At 43.1% G+C, this 20,219-nt stretch overlaps 8 protein-coding genes across 8 annotated transcripts; 3 read left to right on the plus strand and 5 right to left on the minus strand.

The window, feature by feature from the left end:
- Positions 1-668: 668 nt before the first annotated feature.
- On the minus strand, positions 669-4,871 carry Bctaf1. The gene is made up of 4 exons (XM_024692992.1): positions 1,789-4,871; positions 1,660-1,716; positions 1,374-1,589; positions 669-1,115 (listed from the first exon to the last, which is right to left on the minus strand). The coding sequence occupies exons 1-4, from the start codon at positions 4,695-4,697 to the stop codon at positions 1,019-1,021; spliced, it is 3,279 nt and encodes a 1,092-aa protein (XP_024548776.1). The 5' UTR covers positions 4,698-4,871; the 3' UTR covers positions 669-1,018.
- Positions 4,872-5,351: 480 nt separating this feature from the next.
- Positions 5,352-7,255, plus strand: Bcdsd1. The gene is made up of 5 exons (XM_024692993.1): positions 5,352-5,647; positions 5,849-5,980; positions 6,034-6,663; positions 6,718-6,927; positions 6,984-7,255. Exons 1-5 carry the CDS (start codon positions 5,453-5,455, stop codon positions 7,194-7,196), a joined length of 1,380 nt encoding a protein of 459 aa, XP_024548777.1. The 5' UTR covers positions 5,352-5,452; the 3' UTR covers positions 7,197-7,255.
- Positions 7,256-7,308: 53 nt separating this feature from the next.
- On the minus strand, positions 7,309-8,978 carry BCIN_05g04060 (hypothetical protein). Its single transcript, XM_001559772.2, has 2 exons — positions 8,835-8,978; positions 7,309-8,771 (listed from the first exon to the last, which is right to left on the minus strand). The coding sequence occupies exons 1-2, from the start codon at positions 8,887-8,889 to the stop codon at positions 7,423-7,425; spliced, it is 1,404 nt and encodes a 467-aa protein (XP_001559822.1). The 5' UTR covers positions 8,890-8,978; the 3' UTR covers positions 7,309-7,422.
- A 269-nt stretch (positions 8,979-9,247) lies between these two features.
- On the plus strand, positions 9,248-10,908 carry BCIN_05g04070 (hypothetical protein). Its single transcript, XM_001559771.2, has one exon. It carries the CDS (start codon positions 9,498-9,500, stop codon positions 10,830-10,832), a length of 1,335 nt encoding a protein of 444 aa, XP_001559821.2. The 5' UTR covers positions 9,248-9,497; the 3' UTR covers positions 10,833-10,908.
- Positions 10,909-12,287: 1,379 nt separating this feature from the next.
- BCIN_05g04080 (hypothetical protein) lies at positions 12,288-13,452 on the plus strand. Its single transcript, XM_001559770.2, has one exon. It carries the CDS (start codon positions 12,335-12,337, stop codon positions 13,379-13,381), a length of 1,047 nt encoding a protein of 348 aa, XP_001559820.1. The 5' UTR covers positions 12,288-12,334; the 3' UTR covers positions 13,382-13,452.
- A 92-nt stretch (positions 13,453-13,544) lies between these two features.
- On the minus strand, positions 13,545-14,883 carry BCIN_05g04090 (hypothetical protein). The gene is made up of 5 exons (XM_024692994.1): positions 14,725-14,883; positions 14,191-14,660; positions 14,003-14,129; positions 13,726-13,951; positions 13,545-13,675 (listed from the first exon to the last, which is right to left on the minus strand). The coding sequence occupies exons 1-4, from the start codon at positions 14,807-14,809 to the stop codon at positions 13,854-13,856; spliced, it is 780 nt and encodes a 259-aa protein (XP_024548778.1). The 5' UTR covers positions 14,810-14,883; the 3' UTR covers positions 13,545-13,675; positions 13,726-13,853.
- Positions 14,884-15,792: 909 nt separating this feature from the next.
- On the minus strand, positions 15,793-18,640 carry BCIN_05g04110 (hypothetical protein). The gene is made up of 6 exons (XM_024692995.1): positions 18,464-18,640; positions 18,272-18,388; positions 17,395-17,556; positions 17,015-17,329; positions 16,852-16,957; positions 15,793-16,777 (listed from the first exon to the last, which is right to left on the minus strand). The coding sequence occupies exons 1-6, from the start codon at positions 18,575-18,577 to the stop codon at positions 16,773-16,775; spliced, it is 819 nt and encodes a 272-aa protein (XP_024548779.1). The 5' UTR covers positions 18,578-18,640; the 3' UTR covers positions 15,793-16,772.
- BCIN_05g04100 (hypothetical protein) lies at positions 15,894-16,751 on the minus strand (the record flags this gene model as incomplete). Its single annotated transcript, XM_024698296.1, has 1 exon — positions 15,894-16,751. One exon carries the CDS (start codon positions 16,749-16,751, stop codon positions 15,894-15,896), a length of 858 nt encoding a protein of 285 aa, XP_024548780.1.
- Positions 18,641-20,219: the final 1,579 nt, after the last annotated feature.

Here is a 20,219-nt window from a genome sequence, read left to right on the forward strand (position 1 = left end):
CCGTGTAGACCACGACTAGCACACCGGCACAGTGTCATTCGCAGAATCAACGTGCGTAGGGCAAGTCTTGAGAGACGCAATGAGAAAAGCATAAAGTTTTTGTCCCTCCCTTCCCATTAATCGTATAGAACAAGTCTTTGTCAAAAGTTACCTCCCATGTTGTGCCACGCTATGCAGATCCGATCCATCTAACCACCATTTTGAAAACTCCATACTCCCTACCATAACCTGAATAAACGCCGATCATTACCTAGTCGCGAGAATAATCATGGACTAACATGTTAGAAGAACCCAACCAATGTTCCCCCTACGGTTACCAGAGAGAAAAACAGTTGGGAAAAGAAAGAAAGAAATAGATATAAACCACCCCTCTGCCTCTAATACATATCGTATTTTGGCTCGCATGCCATATAGCTTTGTACAGTTAGTCACCCTGCCTCGATTCGCCTGATTGTTCCAATAGTCCTATCAGGTAAACTTGGATGTCTCTTTCCAATGGAGTAAGTTTTGCTAATTGAGTGGCAGTGGCAACGGTAATGGTACGAGCCGTCTTAAGACTAATATCGCACCAAAAATACCAACAACGAGAGACTGTTTGCATCGCATTTTCTTTCCTCGCCATCAGATCGCAGAATTACCCCAGATTTAGCGACAAGGCTAGGTCTTTCTGTCGGTTCTTCCGCCACTTTTTCCGCTTGAGGCTTTCGAATGAGATGATGAAGCAGAAGCTAATTCTTCATTTGATCTGTAATCGTTAATGTCCTTGTTTCAATTCATTGAAATAATTTCTTGAGCTTTCTCAAATTTATCGAATCAACCCCATCCCCTGGTAATAAACAATCACCAAAGGGAATCAAAAGTGAAGAAATGCATATGTGCCAAATAAGAAAGCTTTGCGCGATGCTCCCCATGAATATTTTTCGTTTATGGTTGGCCCAGAGTCGTACGATGCGTAGATAGAAAGCGGAGGCGTGGAGAACATGATCTTCTGTCCACCAATGCAGTTTTATCCCAGAAGTTAACCAAAAGCCGGTGGTGCCTGAATAGCACCAAATCCACCATGATTGGGTGCACCGTCTTCGGGTTTCATAGTACCATTCAAAAGAGGACAGAGTCTGAGGGTTAGGAAAAAATCCATGTCAGCAAATGGTGATGTTTTGGTGAAAGGGTCACAAAATTGAGCAAAAAAGAAAAAGGAGATGAAATGGTTCCTTGGATACTTCCACTGATATAGCAGAAAATGGTTCGTCTTAATCGGCTCCTTGAGCAAGAAAACACAGCGGCCTCAGTGTGAGCACTTCCTAACTGCAGCATGTGATAGAACCTAGTTTGGGAAGAGAAAGGGACTGATTAATTCGCATTGGGGGCAGTACTTTTTGTTCGTCTTGATGTGACCCGTCTGACCACAGTTTGCACACTTCCTCGTAGTACCAGTTGGCTTTTCAATGCTGGAAACTGGTGTTCCGGATGGGCCAGGAGAACCAGGGTTAAGAAGCTGTTGGCTGGCCATGGATTGTTTGGTCTTCTGCTTTTCGCGGGCGTGGCGACGATCCTTGTTGCGCTCGAGACGGTCGAGTTCCTTTTGTACTCTGTGCATAAAATGTTAGTTGTGACCTATTGGTACTGATGGAATTTTCAACGGGGCAAGGGAGTACATACTGCATTTGTGTAGCTCTGTCAAGATCTGCATCACCCGAAGGAGTGATGGCATAAACACTGAAAACACACTGTTAGCGGTCGTCTTCAAGAGGAAACGCAAAAGAAATAAGGAAGGCTAGTGAGCATTACTCTGAATTGGCAGCTTCCAAGACCTTTTTGCGCTTGATATATTCCTTCCAAACGCGCATATCTCTGACTGTTTCGACCCGCTCTTCGGTTTGTCCATAATTTCCCACTTTGACCTTGCGAGTAATACGCATGAATTTTCCTGAGGGATTGTCCGTATTACTAACTCTACTGACTTGGCTGTAATTATCATCGGCCGCTGCAGGAGTGGCCATGGAGTGTGGAGTCGGTGCTGCGCGAAATCGTTCGTCTTCGTCGACTTCTTCCAACTCGTTTGAGATGTGCTCGTTAGTATCTGACAAGGTCGCCTTTTGCTTCTCCCAAATATCACGAATAGCATTGTTGTAAAGCTCTTCCTGCTTCTTGACATTGTAGGTATGACCGCCGTTTGCCTTTCTCTCTGCAGCTATTGCAGCTGCGGATGTCGCATTTGGACCCTGAACGGCGCCAATGTAGCCTCCCTTCATGGAAGTCTGTATCATACTGATTGCAAGTCCACACCCAGACGGATCACCGTCACCATGAAGTTCAAGCATTGCCTTTCCTGAAGTTGCGTCCAAGAAAGCTTTGCTTGTGTTCCAAGGGGTAAGCTTGAAATCAATAGGTCGGTCGACGAATGCTTCATCGCCTTCCTCTTTTTCAGTCAATTCTGAAAGACCAGCATCTGCGAGGTTTCTACATCCAACGTGCATCGCATCAATCATGCAGCAATCCTCTGGTTTGACTAAGGATCTCAACGCAGCTTCGTCGGGAATGATAGTACCTTCCTCAGGACGCCACACTTTTTCATTCTTATCGTAGACCAGAATTTCCTTCAATTTTGCTCGGTTCTGCATGTCATTCGTATCGGGAATGTGAGCAGTAAGCTCGGCTATTCTCAGGGACTTGGTGTTACTGCGTCTGATTTTTCTGAATGCAATCATCTTGACTCGATTCTTGGTAGCATTTGTAACAGTCCTCGAGTGTGGGGTTGGTACTTTGATGGACGGAAATTGTTGGCCTGCAACGAATAGATTATCTATGTTGCGGAGGTGCCATGTCGTACCATGCACTCCGGTAGTACTGCGCACACAGAGAAAGTCGGTATTTTGAGGTTGGTGCTTGAATATTGGGGCGCGATACATTTCATTGTGCAGAGCTCGAACGGTTTCGCCCGGATCTACGAAACCGAAATTTGCAAACGGAGACTTATCTTCTGGCAGGAGAATAGTAGTGTCGCCAATCTTATCCTCTGGAGAGGGTCTATCCTGGTCTTCCGCATCCTTACGTCGGTAATAGTTGATGATTTTGTTACCCATGCCGAAGTTTGAAAGAACTATAGGCTGTTCCTCAGAATATTCAATCAAAGTAGCAGTGGAGTAGAAGTCACCCAGTGTGAGGTCCTTTGATTCTTTGAAGACTTCTGCGATAGACATCGTTCTAGCTTCCTTCTTCTTTCGCATGCCTGGTTTGTCAAAAGTGACGGGCTGATTGAGCCATTTATTGAATCTGAGAGTCGGTCGATGTAAGGCTCTAGCCTCCTTTGTGTATAGTTTGACCTTGTAATATGGCCATTGAAGACGTAATGCAGGGAGACTATGCTCAACGGTAAGATTTCCAATAGCTGCTCTGACCTTACTTTGATGATTTTCCTTGAGAGCATCGTAAGCTTCGTCGTTTGAAATATTGAAGCGCTCCCTTAATTTCGTAGAGATGATGTTGTTTCCTCCTCTGAAGTTTCCACCCAGGCGTTGACGTTTGTTAGTCACTGAGGTGAATTTGAGTTCTTCTATAAGGAGGTTTGAATCGTTAAGATCTAAGAAAGGGCGCTTGGCGGATATCGCAGCGGCCTTCTGCAAATTATCGAAAGACGGGACAGCAAATTGAGGAGTATTAAAATAGTTCTTCTCTTCTGTCTTTGTCTTTGGTGGCTTCTTTCCTGAATATGCGAATATCATCCATTCATCTTGAGTCTGTTGAGTTTCTTGAGTTTCTTGAGTATCTTGAGCACATTCAGCCTCCATAGGTATCGCATTGATTTTAGAATCCCAGTCATCACAAATCATCTGAAGATCAGCCCAAGTCACCCCGCCAAGTTTCTCATCCTCCGCTGGTTCCTCGAAATCGAAAGTTTCCTCATTCTCTGCCTCATCAGCAGATTCTTCAATGATAGCAACAAGCCCTTTAGCCTCGGCCTCGGCCGCGCGTTTGCGCTTATCGCCCGTCGCTGTTCCTATATTGCTGCGGAAAGATTTTTCTTGGTCGGGAGCGAGATCCAGGCTGACTTTTGTGGGATTTAAAGGTTTAGGTTGCTTGAGCGGTACTTTGGGGACAAAATGTGCGAGCTTTGGAGGTAAAAGTTCATTAAAGTTCAATATAACACCAGGTTCAAGACTTGGAAATAACTGCTTGGCCAAATCTGACTCGGATTCTGCAGGAGCCGGAATCGATAGATCTTGGTTGTTCAACCTAGCTTGATTGTAACCTGGAAAATTAAGTTCCAATAAATCTTCTTCTTCAGCAGGCGCATCAGGTAATTCCTCAACTGTAGTTTCTGCAGCTTGTGATTCTCCATCTTGTATCTCAATATGTTCATCAAACCCGAATGGCGAAGAATCTCTTCCTTCTCCGAATAGATCGTCGGTATCATGGTTCGTGCCAGCGTCGTCGGTCAAGGCGGGCAAGTCGACAGCGCTTGGTAGAGAAGCTTCTTCCTCCTCTGGTAAATCGTCATCGCTAATGTCCTCGAAATCCTGCGCATCATCTGCCTTCTCGCCCAGGTCCAAAGGTTCATCGCCAAAATTAATCTCGCCATTCTCACCACTCGCTCTCAACACACTCTCCAAAGCCTTCGCATCTTGTTCGTCCTGGCGCTTCCAATCTATCTCAGTAAACTGGGTAAATTCCTTGGGTTCGGATTCGGATTCGGCCATCTTTGCGATTTGGCTGATCACTCCCAAGAGTGATGTTGTGCTGGAATGGTCGTGATCATACAAGTATCGTTTGCGCAAAAGGAACTGTTGTCGAAAAGGATACTCCCTGAGTTTGTGGAATTGCGTTAGGGTTCTATGGGAGAGGTTGTCGTGAAAAAGTAGTCGAAGCTAGCCAAAGTAATTACAGTGGTTGAGATGGAATGGATTTCGAACGATATCTCAGAATTGCACAGTTGGCGTGTAATGTTATCTATAGTACAGTAGCTCTGAATAAGCAGCCAATTACGGAATCAGATTCACTCTGCGGGGAAACAAGGCTCACCAGATAGGTACCACGGCGTGGACAGGCAGGGATAGATCTATGGATGAAGCAATGAAAGTTGGACATGTATCGATACCATATACCATACTGTGCAACACTTCACGACGCTCGAAGATTCCCATTGCATCATGAGAAATTGTATGAACAGAAGAAAGGATGGACAATAGTATTAGTCAATAAATAGATACCTGCCTACCCATAAAATCAACAGAACACATGCTTTATCGTTATGCATGATGCAAGCCATCAGATCCCATCACAACTCGAACCTCCTCTCTATCCACCCAAATGAATGCCCCACTACCAGCCAAGTAACATTCGAAGAAATGTCTGAATCATAACTGTTTAAAAGGCATTGTGACAAGCCATCGTAGGACTCGCCATATCTTGTATTCACAGCGTCCATTCCTATCCTGTTCTGTTCTGTCCAATCATGGATTCTACATCTCTCACCTCCTCTGCGTCAAAAGAAGACCTTGTGAAGGAATATGTGGGCAAATCACTGCATGATGTATCTTGTCCTGCAGTTGTACTTGATCTTTCGATATTGAGGAAGAACTGTACTGGTATGCTTGAGGCTGTGAACTCTCTAGACTGCGGGTGGAGAGCCCATATCAAAACCCACAAGGTATACGTTCTTTCGGGAGTTCTTCCTCTGATAGACCCTCACCTTCTTGTCCACCTTGGATTATCTCGTATCAGTAGTACTGAGCTTGCCATGAGAGCGCTGTCTGGTTGACATGTCTACCCATTGTTTCGATTGCGAAGCAATGCATGAATTGGAACTGTTATGATGCATATTCAGTATTCATACTGACTAATATGAAAGACAACAGAATTGACAAGATTGCAAATCGGAGACGGACCTGGGCCAGCCAATATCGTCGTTTCAACAGTCGTGGAGGCTGAGAATATCGTCCCTCTACTCCTCGAGTACAAGAGTGGGGGAAGAGCTGTCAATGTGGGCTGTTCATTCTTCTATCTACAATCAGATATTATATTTACAAGTCCTAGGTCCTATATAGCTTCCCTCTTACTTCAGGCGTAGTCGACCGATTATCGAAAGTCTCTACAGCTCTTGGACCCAATGGCCTATCTCTCATGATCGACCACCCATCGCAACTTCGCTCTGTCGCTGCCATCCATACGAAAACAAGCATACCGCCTCTCGTTTTTATTAAAATTGACATGGGGACCCACCGAGCTGGTGTCATTCCCGGTACAGAAACCTGCTCTCAACTAATCTCCTCTGTCACATCCCTCGCCAAGCGCGATGTATGCATTCTTCACGGACTATATTCTCATGCTGGACACTCCTATTCCTCAAACTCCCAAACTGCAGCTCTTGACTATCTTCGCCAAGAATTTGAAGCCCTCCTGGTTACATCCGAAGAGGTTCATTCGGTAGCTGCTACTAAATTACCTCTCGTACTTTCTGTAGGGGCTACTCCAACTTCTAATGCTATTCGTAATCTTCTCCTATCATCTACTTCATCCGAGGAACTGAAAGAGATCTCTGCTCTGAAGGCTACCACGAGAGCTATTCGTGATCGAGGAAGTGAGATTGAAATCCATGCTGGAGTGTATCCAACGCTTGACATGCAACAATTAGCTACCCATGCATTGCCAGAAGAATTACTTAGTGTAAGGCCATTTCTCTCACGAAACCGTCCTTATCATGAGCTGACATACACAAAGTGGTCTTCCGTAGCCATCACAATCCTCGCAGAAGTCGCTTCGCTTTACCCCCCTAGAGGCAAGTCCGATTCCCCCGAAGCCCTTATCACGGCCGGCTCCCTCGCTCTTGGTCGTGAGCCTTGTAAGGCATACCCGGGTTGGGGCATTCTTTCACCATGGAACCGCACTTCTTTTGCTTTGCCAAACACGGGCCCTGAAGGTTATTCTGGTGTACGTATCCCCTTTTCACTGAACATTTGAATGACAGACAACTAAAATAACCGTAGTGGCAAATTTCTCGAATCTCGCAAGAACACGGAATACTAAGCAACCCGGGCAAAAACGACTCGGAACTCTCTATTGGCCAAAAAGTACGCGTCTGGCCTAATCATGCATGTATCGCTGGGGCAGGGTATGGATGGTATCTGATTGTAGACGAGAGTCGAGAGGGAAAAGAAGATGAGATTATTGATGTTTGGGTAAGATGGCGAGGATGGTAAAGCTACATTGGTAAGCGAAGTCTTAGAAAGAAAAGATTTAAGCTTTGTCATGAACTTCATTGTGCACATATTCTAGAATCGAAGGTATTATATCTTAATCTCAGCGCGCACTTGAAACTCCCCCAACGCCAGTCCAATTCCCACCTTCCACTTTCATTCCATACCACCATAGATTTAAAGAATAACTTTTGGCTTTCTGCAACAACCGTGGGAATAGAAAGTATGTTTATTTGCATCTTTTCTCCACAATACTGGCACCAAATTCCTCGTATTCCTTCCTTGAAATCCACATTTGATGGAAGGTTCCCAAACTTCCCAAGATACTACCTCCAATCCACGAACCAAATCTTCTCTCTTGTGTAAGACCTGCAGCTTGCAACTTGATTCTAGCACCCGGGTATAGAAGCGATAATTCGTTATTCAAACGATCTGTGAATCCGTTAAGTAGCGTACTCCCACCTGTGACGATAATGTTCTGCAACAAATGCGACCGTAAATCCATATCAACCGCTGCAATAGAAGCTTTGATCATCTCGGGGAGAGTTTGGGCTTTTGTGGGAGCAGACTCGTTGTCTACAGGTATCGCAACCTTTTCGTCCCACATGCCTTCTGTAACATTAAATCGCTCTACACCCCACATCTGATTTGAACCATCTGGCATCTCGAATACCCGACCCGGTTGTTGTTTCGCATAATCCACGTTCGTGGTTAAAGTTCCGGGTCCGGTAGGAGCATTCAGACGATTTGGCCCGCTCCAGACTTGCACAACCGATTCTTTGAATTCTGTTAAGACACGCTCTTCTTCTAAAGCGCGGAAACTAGGCGTGGGCGGAATTTTGAAATTGCGGTATGTGGCCTGTGCTGGAGCACCTGCGTCAACGGGAGTTTTGGATGAGATCATAAAATGCGGAGTGAGCTCGACTTTGGGTTCTACGGTGTTGAACATGGCGCGGATTTGGGAGGATACCCAGTTGCCAGCGAGAGGGGACCTCTGCACTGATTTTTTGAGTACAAGTCCATCGTGTACGGCGATAACTGATGCATTTGATGCTCCGACATCGACCACCAACGCTGTTGCCTTGCCGCCTCCAAATGCTGCGAGGACACTGTTTCGTGCGAGCCAAAAGGCGGGGCTTCCCCAAGATTCCATAGCTACTTCAATAGCCTTCTCTCGAGATTTAGCTGTATTCCATGCGGTTTCTGTCATTAACAGAGGGTGTTCTTCCAAAGGTTTCTCTTGCGCATCCACATCCATATCAACCTCCATCTCCTCTGGTCGATCATTTAGTCCGTTGGTTCTAGGATCCGCCTGCTTGAAGCTCGTAAGTCGTGAAGTAATAGCATACTTCCATAACTGTTCCGCAGTATCCCAGTCTTCAACAATTCCATCCTTGTTCATTGGATTGCGGATTTCGAGGTTCGCGCTGGGGTTGTGAATCGCATTGTCGCCATAAAATGATTCTCCATCACGAACACCATAATGTGAGTTGATGAATGATTTGGGGGTATCTTCTCCTGCAAATCCGGCGCGTATACTTGAGTATCCCGGGTCAATGACAATGGCTGATACTTCATCTAATTGATTTTGTTAGTGGCATGCTCATGGACCTGTGAGGTGGCTGGCAAAAAAGTATTTACCTCCTCCATAAACGTCAGTGGGTTGCATTGACGAATTCATTGTTTGTGATGCCATGGCGATAAGAGGATATTGACAACAGAAGGTTAAGGCAATCGAGTTTCAGATGATAGGAACCAAAATAACAAGCAGGCGGAGAAGTTGTCGCGTCGTCGATCTTGTAAATAAATGCGCTCGAATTCGTGAAAGTTGCAGTTTCAGACTAGGCAACTTTAAGCGATGAAAGCTTTGGAATACGGAAGGTAGAAGCGATAGGCCCTCAGTGAAGATAGAACGTTTCTAAGCTCTTGACACGACGTTATTAATGGCTTGTTAGAATGAATTCTAACTCAATAGACTCTGGCTGATTTCGCGTCCTTGTTCTTGTTCTTGTTATAATTGCTGGTGGTGATGCTATGCCTCTTACATGTGACTCGGAGCTGGAACAACATAATCCGAAATACTTGGTGTCAGCATTTGCTTTTCATCAGATTCATCTCACCCCCTTTCTTCGTGTTATTTGGGCTTTTGTTGTATTATTAGACAAAATAGTATGTATTTTCCGTGATTCCAAAGTATAACCGGGAAGATTTCCAACCTGCTGTCTTTCCACGAACCCTCATCCTCAACACAGCACACAGCACTATATTCTTTCACGTACAATTACTGTGCATCCATCAAGGCCCATGATGCAATCTCTCGATGATCTTAGAGCAGGGAAATACAAAGGGACAAGACGGTTGAAGTTATCATGTGGTCTCACGGAGTTCCCTCGAGAGATTCTGGACCTCTACGATACGCTCGAGATTCTTGATCTATCTAATAACCCTCTCTCAACACTCCCCAAAGAGATTCACCGACTCCATAAGCTCAAGGTTGCTTTCTTTTCCGACTGCAATTTTACCACATTCCCCAAAGGATTGGCTCAGTGTCGTTCTCTAGAAATGATTGCCTTCAAAAACAATGGAATGACTACGATCTCCGAAGGAGTCTTTCCACGCAAGTTACGGTGGTTGATCCTTACCAATAACAAGATTGAATCTCTCCCTCACAGTATTGGAAGCTGTCATAGACTGCAAAAATGCATGCTTGCGGGGAATGTTTTGACATCTCTCCCTGACGAAATGTCTCATTGTCGGAAGTTGGGCCTACTAAGACTGTCGGCCAACAAGATCGCTCGTTTACCCCCTTGGTTGTTCAGTCTTCCCGAATTGTCATTTCTTTCGTTCTCTGGAAACCCCTGCACTCCGTCAAATGAAGACAATCCAACATTAGATGATATCTCTTGGACAGACTTGAAGATCGACCACCTTTTGGGAGAAGGAGCTTCGGGTATAATTTCAAAGGGTGTGTGGAAATCGTCTACAGCCGAAAAGAATGTCGCTGTTAAGTTATTCAAAGGCGAGGTGACCAGTGATGGCGTACCAGCAGACGAAATGAATGCATGCATTACCGCAGGTCGTCACCCGAATCTCATTGATCCAATCGGCAAGATTCATGGCCATCCTGAAAAAAGAGGATTGGTACTCGAGCTCATCCCTCCTCACTATACAAACTTGGGACTTCCGCCAACTCTTGATAGTTGTACACGCGATGCTTTTCATCCGGAAACTTTCTTCTCGATCGAGAAATGTCGCGCGATTCTGATCTCTATCGCATCCGCGAGTAAGCATCTCCATGAAAGAGGAATCACTCATGGAGATTTGTACGCGCATAATATTTTGATCGATGACTCCGGTCATGCTCTTCTTGGAGACTTTGGCGCCGCGACAATATACCAAAAGGGTTACGAACATTCAGAGGCAATCGAAAAGATGGAAGTCTTTGCCTTTGGTCATTTGATCGAAGATATGTTAGGTTTGGTGGCGCGAAAAGTCGTTGCTATGGATAATCTCAGTGTTTGTGATGAGAAAGAAGGGTATGCGATTGAGGAGTTGAACCTGTTGCATTACAAGTGTACCAACCCTATTGTTATGGATAGACCACTGTTTTCCGAGATTTGTACGGAGTTATGCGCCTGATTAGATATAGAGTTTGGTCGTCATTTTCCCAGTCTATTTGCCCAGCCTTTTTTTACGTTCAAAATATCTGTTTTTATAGAACGAGAACAGCTAGAAGGATGATGGAATACATATAGAATAGATAGGACAGCATACACAAGGTGTCATATCTTCACATTTTATTTCTGATTAATCGATGGTCACTTTTCGGTTTCATGGGCTTTGTCACAATTGTACTAGCTGCACAATCTACCTCATCCGCCTAACAAACATATCTGCAAATTTCGCATCACCCCTCGTCAAATGGTGGTATTGACAAAGCGACAATCTAGCTTAACGGTTAGACACGACAACTCGAGGTGCGCGCGGTATCTTTGTAGGGAGCATTCGACTCCCTTCGGAGTCAGGGAAACCACGAAATAGGTCAACAGAGATGTAGCGCGCCTGTGCACCAGGCGCGTGAACTCTTTTGCTTTCTACAACTGCGATCCTGTAAGGATCATGCTAAGTTTTTCAAAGCACTCAAATATGCCTGCCGTTGTCTGTGATGTTTGGTAGTGTTGAAGTTTTTGCCCTTTTGAGTATTATCATTTTTGGGTTGTTTTTTGATAGTGGAATGAGAAAGTGGGTCCTCGAGTTCCAAATGGCGTTTTGGTTTTATGTTCGGGCAGAGAATGCGGTGGCTTCTTGCACTTTATTGTAATCGCAGTGCGGAGTGAATCTGGTTCGAGATGAGGATATTCTGAGCTATCTATGCCAGCAAGCTTTGGATTTTCCGCCATACTCCATTCAATACTTAAAAACTCACTCTTGGTACTGGTAGGTAGAATTTTGATTATAGAAAATAGCTAAACAGTGATTTCGATATCACAGGTATTGAATGTAAGCTGTATTGCGAAGGTACTGGAAAATTGAAATGAAAATTATAACAGAAATCACAGAGACTAGTTTTGCGAGTAATATGCAAGCGCCATGATGTCCCCAAAATCACAGATGCGCAGGCTTTTTGCGTCAATCATTTTTCGTCCCCGGTGACATAGTGAAACTACCTAGGTAAATCCAGTTGGAGGTGAGCAGAAGATCTAGACTTCCAACGTCGTTTGACCGGTGTTAGGAGATAAGAGGATTGAATCATGACTATTTAGGATTGTATAGTTCCACCCAATCAAATCACCCTACCCACCATGACAGATGACCCACTCTATGGAATACGATATGAGGTTAGCTTTAGCCTTGAAGACGTAAATGAGTACGAAAAGCGATTAGCCTGAATTTTAAACATCGTCAACGGGACGATACAACGCAAAGATCAACGAATGTTAGCTGGCGTCGAGCATGGTAAAATCTCCGTTTCCCTGAATTTATGAGTTTCTTCGGGTTTCAAAATACAATAACTCCGAACTTCGGAAGTGAGGTAGGTATAAGGGTGAAGGTATGGCCTTCTCATCGCTACACAGTTACAGTCTCATCATCCTCGATCAGATATATTTCAGAAACACCGTTTGAATATCTCTTATATCATAATGTCTTCAACAACGGCCTCACAGCATCTTGCTGCTATTATACCTGAAAAGGGTGGTCCTTTTGAATTAGTTCACAGGCCCACCCCGACTCCCGGTCCCAAAGAACTCCTCATAGAAGTCCACTCAATTGCGTGTAACCCAATCGACTATTACATGCGCGACCATGGGTTATTTGTTACTTCCTATCCCGCTATTCCCGGATCAGATGTTTCTGGCATTGTTGTTGCTGCCGGTCAATCTGTGCCCGCTGCTGCACCGAAAGTAGGAACACGAGTAACCGCTTTTGCACCCGCATTCTTCACAAAAGGTGATCCGGATCATGGAGCATTTCAGAAGAAAGTTCTTGTGCCAGCTTCAAGTGTATGCCCATTGCCTGACAGAATAAGCTTCAACGAGGGAGCAATTCTTCCGATGGCTGTGCAAACTGCGATGGCTGCTTGGTATTCCGTTGGTTTGGCGCGCGATACTAAATTTACACCTTCAGATAAGAAAGGAGCTTTGGTGTGGGGAGGGAGCAGCAGTGTTGGAGGGGCGGGTGTACAACAAGCCGCGAACATGGGCTATGTGGTATATGCAACTGCTAGCCCACATAATCATGAGTATGTCAAGAAACTCGGTGCCTCGAAAGTGTTTGATTACAAAGACAGCGCTGTTGTAGAGAACATTTTGAAGTCTGCAAAAGAAGATGAGATCACAATTGATTTGGCATATGATGCTGCTGGTGCACTGCAACCCATTTTGGACATCCTGAAAGCTACGAAGGGTGATAACATTGCCAATTTGGCATCTGCAATACCATTGAGACCCCAACCCCCAGATGTGGAGGGAATGAACATCAAATTTGTTTCTGCGCCAACAGATGATGTTGAAAGGGATGAATGGTCACAATGGCTCTATTGGACCTGGCTAAAGGAGAAACTACAAACGGGCGAGTTTGTACCAAGCCCAAGTATCAAAGTAGTGGATGGGGGATTGGATTCTTCAAATAAAGTATTAGATGAGTTGAAGGGAGGAGTCAGTGGTGTGAAATTAGTGTTGGAAGTATAATGATTTAGTGCTGCAGTTAGAACCATCCTCATCTTTTGTTGAAAAATCGATAAACATTGAAAAGCTCCGCATGCTTCTTACTGGCTGCCTTCTCTCGGTTGCTAGTGAATTGGAACTGTGTTCGTCTGACCCTTTCAATTTCTTTTCGCAATTGTACTGTTTTCTAGACATTGAATGTTTCCCCGACAAGTTGTTCGCTCAATTTCCATAGTGTGTCAGCATCTTGTTCGCTAGTTGCGTAGCTCCTAGTCTCTGAATTCACTTTCTCGTCAACAATGAATGCCGGAGATAATGCTAGAGCTTCTAATCAGCGAGTGCGTCGATGGTTGAAGAGTGGAATGTACCTTTGAATGCAGGATCCAGTGCGGCACGGATGACTGCACCAGCTGCTTCTTGTCTCGTTACCATATTCTGAGGCTGGAAAGGTCTACCTATTCTCTCACATCAGTTGCTGGAACAGATATTGGTAAAGCTACTTGCCCTCCTCTCTCTCTGTGGCAAACTTGTACGCCTCTGCAAGTTTCTCTTGATCAACACCAGAGTTTTCGAGATATTTGGTTTCCAAGGTAGCTTCAATGTTGTTAATATAGCTTTCCTGTATAGCCCATAGTAGCGACTCACTTCCCGGATGCACGACGAACGTCGAGACACCTTTATCGGCCAGTCTTTTTCCTAGAGCGATGTTCCAGAGAAGCATTGCGGTCTTCGATTGTCCCAATGCTTTCCAAGCATTGTAAGCTTTTCCTTCCTATGACCGAGGTCCGTTAACCGAAGGTTTTCGCAATGGGAAAAGAAATACGTCGACATGCCTCAAAATTAATATCATCAAGGTTCACCTCACCCAACTCGTACTCCAAGCACCCCACATTAACGATTACTGCCCCTTCTTCTCTCGCTGCCACAATCCGATCTATCAGCAAGTTGGTTAATAAAAAGTGACCCAAGTAGTTTGCAGCAAATTGGCCCTCAACACCCTGCTTGGAGGTCGTATAATTTTGCACGCCCATAACCCCAGCATTATTGATGACAACGTGTATTTTCTCTGGCTTCAATTTCTTGATATTTTCTGCTGCTGTGCGGATAGATTCATTGTCAAGTAAGTTTAATGGGATCCAGACGACATTGATGTTGGGGTTCATGCGTCGAATGAGAAACATGACGGAGAGGACTTTTGTTTTTTGGCGCCCAGCGAGAATTATCATTGAAGGGTTTGACGATGAGGCAATGGAGAGGGCAATCTCTGCTCCAATCCCTTCTTCACTGGGTCCAGTAATGAGAACTGTATGGGGTGTTTAGAGTAGAATTAGACACAGACGAGATTAGGAAAAATGTGAAGTGCATACAGGTTTTGCCATCAGCGTGCTGGGAAAACAGTTTGACCATATCAACGGCATAAGTGCTCTTGTTCTGGGTTTCGCTTGTAGCCATTTTTAAATCGTTAAGACGATTGTTAAGTCGGGTACCTTAGCAAGTTGTTCTGACAACGTTCGTTTCGAGTTTTCAAGCGGGTTTGAAAATTGAAGTTGGGCTGTGAACAGACATCTGCGGGGACGATTTTGCTCATAGGGTGCGAGACCGATATATATAGCCAGCCAATTTGCTATCATGACGACTACTTATCGCAACTGTGTGAATACTACCGAGTGCTTCTCCTTGGTCCCAAGTAATGTACTGCGCCTCTCAGTAGATTTCCGTCTCGGCCAGCTTAATATGTCACTCTTTAAACGTGGTAAGTAAACTACTTTATTGAAGGATAAGCTTTCAAATTAATTCATTGCCACGAGTGGTTGAAATCTACGTAAAACCCTTCAATCTCGCAGATAAGTAAGACCAACCAAGAGCGTAATTCCGCGTGTATACTTTCTGCAGTTCTTCACTGTGGTTATGACGGATCTGACAAGACTTTTGGTTTCCAAGGCCCAAGAAGCTTCTACCGCAATTATCTTGACATGTAATTTGATTCGCTAGAATTCATCTTCAGGGTACCGATAAATGCACCGACAACTCAACAAGTGGACTTTCTGCGGGGTCTGTAAGCCCTACTACTAGCGTACCAACTGGCTGGAGATTTTGATTTGAATGACTCGAGCCATGATATGGTTGCAGAATTATAAGATTCCGATTCAAAGTTCCCAAGCTTTCAGACCGGTCAAGTCCGAGTTCCAAGCTGCTGGGAAGCCCAATAGTTATACTTGAACCCGATTGTGTAGGTTTATACCGAGGGCTACGTAGCAATGGAACTTGTGGGTCAGAGGAAAGTTTTGTGATTCACTTAACTACGTTGTGTTTATTTCTCTCGTGGGTTTTGCCTCCACTTTCAACGTGATGTTGCAATCTGTTTCTCCCAATATTGAATGCTCAAAGTAAATCGATATCAATTCCTCGTGTTCTCTCATACTATTTGCATCCATTGTGAGTGGAGCTCACGATTTCTCGTCCGCGATCCCTCCCTAGACCTATTTGGAAGAGTTCATAATTCCTGCCATTTCAACACAAGTCAAGACCATGCCAGTCACGATATGATTTCCCTGTATATTCTGTAGCTCCTTTGGGTACGAAAAATCTGCTCGGATGTTATCTCATCAAGATCAAGCAATTTGAACCAACCATTCAAATCCTTCACGAGAGCATCTTTGTCTTTAGAAACAGGTATATACCCAGCCTCTAAATCTTTCTTAAAAGCACTTCGATGAAATATAGCAATTTTGGTATTGGGGCCACCCAATTGTTCGGAGTAGTGAGCGAGCTGCAAACGCCAATGATAGATAAATTTGCGCATTGTGAGGACGATATTGCTAACCTTGAATCGGGAGTCTTTTGTACTTGAGGCGATAACTATGAGGAAATACAGAACTTTGATGCGCTCTTCCGGTGATGGTGCCGGGCATGCAACTTGATCAATGAAGTAGTAGACAGTGAGAAGAAGTCTCAAGGACTCTTTGTAATCCAGAGTTTTAGTGCGGGAGTCTAGATCAAATTGATCGCTGAATATACTCATATATACTGATCTTAGACCAGGGCAATCGTAGCCGAATCCATTATAGCTCAGATCAGTAACAACTTTGTTATCGATCGTTAGTTGTTTGGTCAGCTGCTCTTTGTTGGCTCTAGGCTTGTGATTGTAAATGTGAACTGAAAGCATGCGCTCTCGAAGATCACCTATCGGTCCTAGATTTCCTCGAATACATAAGTTACACTTACAATCAAGCTTATCTGTTTCCATAAATTGAAGGCGGCGGCTTTTATAGTCATTTGAGTAACTGAAGCGGCGGGTAATCTCAGTGTTGGCAGGGATTCCACAATTGGCTTGTAGAATGTATGTTGTTCCGTCAAAATACTCGTGAGTGTTGGCATTGCAATCGTTTCTCATGATTGTGGTGAACGGCTCGAATTATTCTAGAAATATTCTTGTTATTATACATTTGTTTTGGAAATAATAGACGAAGTATAGTTAAATGAGGTTTACTTACTACCACGAACAATGCTCCTTAGACTACTTGTGTTCTCGTAACTTGTGTCCCGCCTATTGAATTGGCATATGAATGGTTGAAACATTTCAATAGATTGATGAACTGCCTGTCATAGCGATTAGTCTTTTAATACCGTGCAAAACATTCGAAATTTTTAACCTACAAAGCATAAAATTTGTAAGACTTCATCTTCGTGTACGGGCGACATTGCGAGGAGTTTCATATTGAGACTTAACCTTCTATAGGAAGCCTCCATAGAAGGCACAAAATCTCTTAAATTTCCTATTGGCGCTAGGTAAAAATCCCTCATTAATTCTTTTGTAAGACGACCTGCCCTGGCCATGCATAGGAAACGGAGAGCAAAACGGAAATCCGTACGCTCAATGAAGTGCTTTGCTAAGTTTACTGTGGCCAAAAAATTTACCAAAATAAGACATTCATACTTATGATGGTGCTCCCATGCTTCCTCTCGGCATTTCTAATTTGTATTAGCTTTTCAAACTAGATTCAACAAAGTAAAACTACGATAAGTATAAATCTTACCTTGTTGCAGTAGTAGAATACCCTACAGCTTCCACACTTATTAAATGGGATAGCTGTCTCGATATCTTTCTTTGCAGTACTGACAGTTCCTAATAGTTCCTCCATGCCCTGGTATGCAAAGCAGTTGTCGCAGGTTGTCTCTCGCATCGGGGTTTCTTCTACCTATAAGTATCGAAACTTTAGTATATTTTTGAAGCAACTAGGTTGGCATCTAGGATGAATGAAGTGCCTTGAGTTAATTGAAGTATCAGGAATGTGTTCAAACTCATAAATTGTTGAGCGAATGAACCAAAAAAGCCCTCAATTAAATCTTTTGAAATGCTAGAAACTGCAAGAGCTCCTTTCGTAGAGAAACTAAAAGTCACTAGTGCATCCCTTTTAATGTCAACACATGGCTACCTAGAGCTAAAGAGGGAAATGGTTTTTTTTTTTTTTTTTTTTTTTTTGAGAATTTTGCAATGGATCGGTAACATAAACTTAAAGTCCAGTTGGGGAGAAGGAACAATTTTTAAAGCTGTTCAACCCCACAGTCAAGACAATTGGGAATACACAAACTGAAAGAACATGTGGTTTGGAAGCTTTCAACCTAGTCTGTAATCACATTGTAAATGAACTCTAATCATGCTACCGTTGACAGATTGGCATTGGATCAAAATTGCCAGCATGTTGTAAGAATGAACAGAGAAACTGGTCTGTATTCAAAATCAAGTGTTGGGTTCGACAGGCAGGGGTCTGAGTTTGGATTTTGGAGTCTGTAAGTATGACAGATGTTTGTTTTGTCACTAGTCACAACAATCCGTCTAATATCGAAGGATAAATGTGCCAATAGACGGTGATAAACAAAAAAAGAATGGACGAGAAACATGGAACCACCTACAATAGCGAATAATGGCTTTTCAACTTTAAGCAAAATATCTCCAGCGGATACAGCTTTATCAACAAAAAGACCTGTGTTCTTAGGATCGATGAGAGAAGGGCGGACAGATATTGGAACCTGGAAATCAAAAATCAGTTCAATTCAATCAAAACTCAGTCTATAATCCATCATGTAGGCAGAATAAACACTTACGATGCATTTAATACGATCAGGAATTTCAGGTTCGCCAAAATTGGAAGAGGAAGAATTGAATGCATCATTGGTGATATTGGAATCGGCATCGAGACGGGGCTGTTCTGTAGCCATTGTTGTGGTACGTGGTGGTTGTGTGGAAAGTTTGTGGAGAAAAGAAGAGAGATGAAGAAGATCACAAGAAGGCTTTAAGGATGGGCTAACTAAAGTTAAAGTGAATTCAAATTTTGATTACTTGATTTATTATGCTCTAAGGGCCCGTTCGGATCAAAAAAAAAATTGACATTAAACCAATATATTAGACATATTAGATCTAATATAGTATTTACCAAACACAATATTAAACCCAATATATACTAGCTCAAATAAATGCATTTACCGAACACAATATTAAATCTAATAAAATATTAAATCTAATAATCTTAAAATAACAAATGCAACAGATTTTCTTAACCTTTCTCATACAATAACCAACAACAACTTTTGAAATCTAATTGAACTAATATATTTGAAAAAAAGCATTATCTTTTTTATTTTCAATTCAACCTCACACATCCCAATATTATTTCAAATATATTAGCTTCATTCAAATATTAATATTTCAAATCCCTTACCATTTTATTATTATTAGAGATTTTATCAATCAAATAAAAGATCGATCCGAACGAACCCTAAAATTTTGATAATTCGCTAGGTCCTACATAGTCAAGGAGATTAGGCGAAGGATACAGCAATCTGTTAACTGGTGTAACTGATAAGATGATCTTTGACATTTATTAGCAATACAATGTGCATATTTTTAGTGCTCTAAGATTAAAAAACCACATGTGTAATGCTATTCTAAACTATCTTTGCCGTGTAATTGAACCCCATTATTTTCCTTCATCTTGATTCCAAAAATCAACCCTAGCAATGGAATCATAGAGGCTCAAAGAAGCGCTGCGAAGTATTCACATACACATGTAATTCATTCAAAAAGACTCACTCCCCTCCAATCAATAATTTCCTGCAGATTTTGCCTAACCATGACCAAGAAGGTCGGCGGGAACTCAGAAAATAGCAATTTGGATCATGTAAACAGTAACAATGTATTTGTATAGCATCCCAAAAGAGATTGTTTCGTGCGTCTCATGAGAAGGTGGGAGTATTGAATCATCAGCTGAACAGTAATTAAAACGACACACACTGTATCAAGCATATACGAAATAGAACTGGAAGTGAATTGCTGCTCGATTGGTCAAGAAAAAGAAGCTACAATTTCTTGAAAAAACATCACAGGTCCTCAGTACAGGTTGCAGAGATCACTGGTCCTATCGGTAATTGAAACGTCTCCCCCAGACTACATTATATGCATTTCCCAACATATTATCTAGAGAATCTTATTATTATCTTCCATTCATAAAGAAGCTGACTCGCAAACGCTATGACGAATACATTCCGCAATTTCGTGAGAAAGAGCAAAAGCCACTCCTATATGGGATGAGTTCAAATTATTTGGCCCATGTTTCTATACTAGAGCGTATTATTGTGCGATAAAAATTAAGAGTTCAAGGCAAGTTCTTTGTTGTTCTTGTCGAGATGGCCCCTGAAATAGCCGAAGGTTCACTTGATTACAGCCACTCAAAAGACAACAAGGCATCTGATACGATACCAATTAGACCAATCTATGTATATAAATAGAAGAATCATGTTTGATAAAACCTCTAGTCTCAAGCATAGATACAATGCATTTCCGCAGTACTGATAAGGTATCTTA

The sequence above is a fragment of the Botrytis cinerea genome, chromosome 5, assembly GCF_000143535.2.
Source record: "Botrytis cinerea B05.10 chromosome 5, complete sequence".
NCBI lineage: Eukaryota > Fungi > Ascomycota > Leotiomycetes > Helotiales > Sclerotiniaceae > Botrytis > Botrytis cinerea.